Source organism: Brachyistius frenatus, unplaced genomic scaffold, assembly GCF_029030835.1.
Source record: "Brachyistius frenatus isolate BFR_SWC_R1_liver_20210118 unplaced genomic scaffold, ASM2903083v1 Contig_24, whole genome shotgun sequence".
In the NCBI taxonomy this organism is placed as follows: domain Eukaryota; kingdom Metazoa; phylum Chordata; class Actinopteri; family Embiotocidae; genus Brachyistius; species Brachyistius frenatus.
The window spans coordinates 1,338,910-1,345,294 of record NW_027210623.1 but is presented as its reverse complement, the minus strand read 5'-3'; the positions used below and the strand labels follow the sequence as shown (position 1 = coordinate 1,345,294).

The following is a 6,385-nucleotide window of genomic DNA, read 5'->3' as shown; positions in this document are numbered from 1 at the left end:
ACTTTGTCTTTTGTCTCTTTAGTTCAGCTCAGCCTTGTTGTGCTTCATGGGAAATATGGCCTGCAGCAGGTTAATCCCAGACACAGCAAAGCAGAGTCATCTGTCAGTGAAACAGATTTTAAAAAGTCGCAGATTAAAAAAGTATTTTGTCAAGAGTAACACGTGATAAAAAAATATTTAAAAATAATAAAGCATTGCGTCAGACTGAGACAGAGGTTGCTTTGTTTTTGTTCGTTTTTTGTGGTAAATTTATGTAAATTAAGTGACATGCGTTGTCGTTGAATTAATTATTTGACCTCTGACCTTCTGGAAGAGCTTGTAAGAGTTGCATGGCCTCAGGACAACAACAAATGTATTAACTACTTTCTGTAGACTGATAAATGACTAAAAAAAAACTGTGTTATTTAACATTTGTACCATAAATAAACCATAATAAACATGAATAACTGCTTGCAGATGACTTATTATTGCTTATACTTAGAATAAAATGGAAAATTAATTAATCTTATTAATGGCTTCATTTACACATATAAGAGAAGAATAAATTGTTTATTAGCCTTTATTAATGACTTATAAACATGTGTGTCTGTGGATATGGCCACTTATCAGAAAGTGAAAAACTAATGACCGTTTTTACTCTTATTAATATCATATAACTGCTCAATAGCGAGTGATAGCTAATGCTTTCTTAACCATTGGTATAAACCCCTAGTAAATGGTGGCTTATGAGAAAGTGGCACAGAAAACTGAATACCCATCGTCTGGGTGCAGTCTAATGAAATCCAATAAGGAGATGTTGCATTTTCTCCTCCTATTACAGCCAACTGGATGTAAATGACAGCTTCACTATAATATATGGCAATTTAAAAAAAATGGATAAATTAATATCTTAATCTTCTAAATCATGGTGGGGATCTTATGCAGGATTTTTTATTTTTTATTTTTTTTTATTTTTATAGTATTACATGTATTCACTGTCCAGTACACTGCAATTAAACATTGTAGATTACATTTTGCTCCTAACACCTCATAGAACCTTTTAAAAATCACCATTATCATTATAATCTCTCTCAGAGCAGCTTAGGGACCGCGCAGACAAACTCACAAACCACAGCGTACCAATTAGGCTGCTACAGGTTAATGGGCTGGATGGCCTTCCTGATCTAAAATGCCCCACTCAGTGGATTAAATAAATACCAATGATGGTCATAATTGGTGTAGACGGTCTTCAACCAAAATCACAGCTGCTGTTTTCAGTTGATAACTACTCTTTATGACTTAATGGAGGCGCTGGCCACAAATCCCAAACTCTCTGAATAATAAGCCGGGAGCAAAGACCCTTACAAAAAAGCACGTCAAATCCCTTTCAGGGCCAAAAGAAGCACTCAGATCCTTAAGTTAAAGTACCAGTAAAGTCATGTGAAAATACAGCAATACAAGCAAAGGTCAAAATCCTACTAAATTATTGATGTATATCAAAAGTACTCAAGTGCTATAGCTACCCTCGGACATTACTGTTAAAACTAATCATTAATGTTTAAGCAGCATTTCACTCTTGAAGTTAGAGGTGAAGCTTGTTTTAATTACTTCATGCTGTGTACAATTATTCCAGCCGGCTCCCAACCGAGGGGCTGGGCGCCCTCCAGTGGGTCACAAAATAACCCTTAGGGGTTGTGAGGTGATTAATGAGATAGGAAAGAGAAAAAAAAAGTCTGCTACCCAAATGTGTATTCATCATCTGGGAGGGGAGGAGGGGGGGGAGGGTATTATCGTTTTAATTTCTCCCCTTTGGGCCTCAAACACTTATAAACCCATCTCAGAAATCTATCTCTTCTGTCTACTTCACTTCTTCACTTCACCACAATGTATTCTATCCAGTGTTTCCAATATTGCGTCTTAATCAAAAATAGAACTATCAAAGCAGAAAAAAGAGGAGAAACATGTGAAGGGTTCAGTATCTGTCTGAATTGTAGCCTAAAGTGGCATCAAACAGAAACTCTCCAGGAACAAGTAACTCAAAACGACATGAAGAAAACAGTGAGTAGATGTACAGCACTGGATTCTATATGGCAAGAATTTCACACCATTCTTGCAAGTTTGAGGTTCATGATAATATATCCTATTCAGTCCTCCAAAAATGTTTGGACCCACAACTAGAGCTTAAGTATTTGCTTAAATTTACATCTCAACTTTTGCATATCTCATAGATTTGTACTGTAACAAGGCTCGTGTGAACCCAAATAAATAAGAGCTTGCAACATCTAATCATTTTCAATAACATGCTAAATAATAATATAGCAGGTTTCTTTAGCCCTGCTGCTTTTTTTTTTTTTTTGGGGTCTATTTGCTCATTTGATAAGTTGTCGTGCTCGAGCTTCAAGGCCAACGTCCAAAATTGTGTTTACTTAAATGGTAACTTTTACTTTATTTTTCTTTATTTTAAAGACTTGAATTACATGTTTGGCCCAATAGGGGGAGCTCCAGTCCAGCTGAACAAGCTCTGTTGTAATTGCGTATTGGAAGTTCAGGTGTTTATCATAACACATCCACTTACACTCAACCACTCAATTAGTTTTGCACAGCATAATCCCATACTGTTGTTATTTGTGTTAAACTTGAAATACTTACAATAGATGTGTTAATGGTAGATGTACTAATATTGGAATCATGTACTGTAAGAGTTGTGTTACTTCACACAGGACAGAGGCATGTGTTTAGGGGTGGGGGAAGATCAACACAACATGGTATCGCGACATCGCATCGATACATGGACACCAAGTATCGATATGTAAATAATGAAAACCAAATTTATCTCGTGCTTGCAGCATTTATGACATGTGTTTATGACAGTGTTGGACTGTCTGTCTGTGTGACATTCCTATTTTTCTGTAATGAAAATGATTAAAGTCAGATGGACAGATGGATAAAATAGTTGTTGACAACGTTTTTCTTTTGCGGCATAACATTGCATTTAAAAAGAAGATAAATCACAATTCTCAGGCTGTCACAAAATGTTCAAAATTGGAACAATATTGAATTATGACTTGATTGTATGGTTTGCCTCTGGTGATTCTCACGCTTGCATATTTGCTAAATCAAGCGGTAAATTAGACTTTTAAACCAATTATCTGCTTGTCAAACGTGAAGATGTACTGCTTTCCTCTGTTTTATATGATAGTGAAATGAATATATTTGCGGTTCGGACCACTGGTTGGATGAAACAATACTTTTGAACGTGCTGTTTCGGGTTCTATGAAAGAGGGATGGGCATTTTTGTCAGTATTTTTTAAAATATTTTATAGACTAACACAATGAAAAAAATGTATGCACTGATAAATGGGTAAAAAAAAAAAAAAAATGTTATTGTTGATAACAGCCCTAATTGTAGAGGCCTAATCACAGTGGTGCCTGGAAAAGACAGGACATTCCCTTATATGAGGTACACGAGCTCTGCAATAGCGAAATAGTTCAGATCTGAAATACATGTTTCGACCTCTAGGGGGAGGTCAGTTACAACTGAACAACCGCTGCTTTGTTTTGAGGTCTTGTTTATTTATCATGTAAGGTTCACTTGTGATGAACCGTCAGCTTTAAATAAAACACATCCACCTGACACAAATTCACCATTTTGTTCGTATTGTCCTTATGAAACTGGGGCTTAAACATAAAAGAGCTTCCATGTGATCACTGTGGACCACATAGTTGATGGTTGCTCTTTTTTAACATTTGTTTCATCATATATTTTGCCCAATTAGGAGCAACCAGTGACAGAAGTAAGAGTTTTATTTTTCAGCTGAGTATTTGAGAAGCCACACACACGTTGTAGTCATAGTCCGTTCATTTATTTGGATTACTGTTTGAACCTTTTCAGCCTACTATTACATTACTATGAAGTAATGTATGGTTATTGATGTCCCTTTTTGATAACGATCCTTACTGTTATTCAAAATCAGTTTTACTAACATGCAGAAAGATGCTTGAGAACGAAACAGTCAGCAGTCGGCTCTTTTGTTCCGAGAGCAGATTCAGCGTGTGTTTGTGTGTGTGAGAGGGAGAGAGAGAGAGAGAGAGAGAGAGAGAGAGAGAGAGAGAGAGAGAGAGAGAGAGAGAGAGGCAGTCTTTCGGATACAGCAGAGTGAGTGAAGAGGAGAGAGAGAGTGGGATGCTGACAGACCCCTGATAGATGGTTAAAATGGCGAAAGCTTGTTCGACCCCAGCGAGCCACCAAACTGTAGCTTTGTAGGTCGGAACATGTAGCAGCTGAAGCTGGATATCTGTGTTTCTTTTGTTTTTTTTTACTGCTATCTGTTCACCCCACGTTGTTCTCTGTAAGTGCTGGAATATTTTCTGTGCTTAAATGGCATCCACAAGGCGCCGCCGCCTTGTTCCATGCGTTTTGGGAATACTCCTGAATGCTTTAATCGGTAAGTGACATTATCTTATTCCCGGAGTAGAGAGTGGAGCTGCAGGGTGTGATGGCTTTGTAGAGGACAGCCGCTGTCAGCCTTCTGCTCTCCGGAGCGTGGTGCATGCTTGCAGGCAGCAATAACCGCGTTGCTGGCCAGCAACCCTGAACTTGGCCCCTCTCTGGTGTCCGTTTGTATTTCGGCAGTAAATACCAGTGAGAAGACTAGTGCTGGAGCCCTGTGCACTGAGGAATGTGTTCCTGGAAGTTACTGAGTTACATACTGATACTCATAGTTTGATTAAAGTTTTATTTTGTGCAGTCTGTAGAACTTGAAGTGTTTGAAGCACTTCATATGAACAGTCAGTTCAAATCCAGATGGTTTATTTCATCCCTTGGATGTTCAGGCAGCACCATAATACATGGTAGCCACGTGCAATGTAGTCAGGACAGTTTCTGGGTTGTCTTCATGTTTGTTTTGATAGGATCCCGATTAGAAGAATGTAAAGAATGTTCTCCTGAATGGTGTCCAATGGTGCATTGAGAAAGTCATAATAGCAGCGAATCCTGCAGGATAAGCAATCAGCATATCCACTTGTGGGACCTAACTTCAAAAAGTGACAAGCTTTCATAAGTAGATGGAGTTTCATTTCATATCAGGGGACTTCTTAAAGTAGATGGAGTTCTTGACTGGTCTGTCCTTAGAGCACACCTCCCTGTGGCTGGATGAAATAACAGTGGAGACTAGATTAAAAGACTGAGGTTATTGCCTGCTGGGGAGAATATTTGTACAGATTAAATGTCAACACTCTCTTTCTCCTTCTTTTCAAATTTTCTTTTACGTCCCTTTGTTCCCCATGACAGACAGTTTCTGTCTCTATGTGGGGCCCCTTAATTCAAAGGCAGGAGAGAGTATTGAGTATTTGCAAAGCATACCACATGGGGACCCACAAAGGCCCCCACTGGAATCATAAAGGCTTGCACACAGTAGTTCATAACATGGTCAGTATGAGGACTGGGAACAAAATGTCAGAAATACAGCTCTGTGATGGATGTAATTGCAATCTACCCATCACATTAAAGAAATGAAGCTCTTTCAAGTGCTCATCTGCCTTGGAGATTAGAATCCGTGTAGATAAAGGCACTTTTCATGACATTTTAAGCAGTGGTGATAAGTGACAAAAGCATTCAGATTAATATCAACATTACATCTCTTATGGACTGAGGAGCTCAAAGTCTCCGGCAAAACGCAAGAGATCAGTCAGGAGATCTCACGATAAGAAGTTTTTACTTTATCAGAGGGTAATTCTTTGCTTTCAAAGCATAGTGTGAGATAGCTTGTGTCTTTCAAGCCTCAGAAGAAACGAGTCAGTGAAGTCAAAGCATGTCAGAGAAAAGTACTGAAGACTTTCACTTAACTTCATTTCTGTTTCTGCCTACTAATGTGTCTATAAGTTCAATATTTCAGAGATCAATATCAAAGTGGATTTGGTTCATCACCATTAGGATGAGGAATAGGAACAGAACTGTCGCTCAGAGGGTCCTGCACTGACAGTGGATAAACGGTGGAGAGAGCTGAAGGATGCTGCAGCCTCCCTCCACTTTTACTATCACTCCAACTCCTGGACTGATAGTATGTTCTAACCTGTGTTAATGTTATTTAATCACAGAGCTGCTATTACCACAATAGGTGAAGACCAGAATACTTGAAACTGCATGCTCTTTAGCATGAACATGAGGGTAGCTAGAAAGCAAGATTATTGACTAATAATTTATCAGGCAGAAGCCTATAGGAGGGAATGCAAGTATCAGTGCTGCTTGCATAGTCTTCCCCCTGAAATATAATAAATATTGCTTTTTAGCCAGACGTAAGGCTTTATATAAAAAAAAGAAAAGAAATTGAGCTGTTCTGTGGTTGCTCATTTTAATGACTCATTTTGACTCAGGACTCTGTGGTTTCATACATGCACATGCACTTAA

General features: G+C 38.4%; 1 protein-coding gene across 1 annotated transcript in view; it reads left to right on the top strand.

Moving 5' to 3' along the window:
* Positions 1–4,180: 4,180 nt before the first annotated feature.
* Positions 4,181–6,385, top strand: part of igdcc3 (immunoglobulin superfamily, DCC subclass, member 3) — a 59,245-nt gene continuing 57,040 nt past the window's right edge. Inside the window, exon 1 of the mRNA XM_069697663.1 lies at positions 4,181–4,424. Within this exon, the coding sequence (XP_069553764.1) occupies positions 4,358–4,424 (67 nt within the window). The 5' untranslated portion in view covers positions 4,181–4,357. The remainder of the gene's footprint in view (positions 4,425–6,385) is intronic.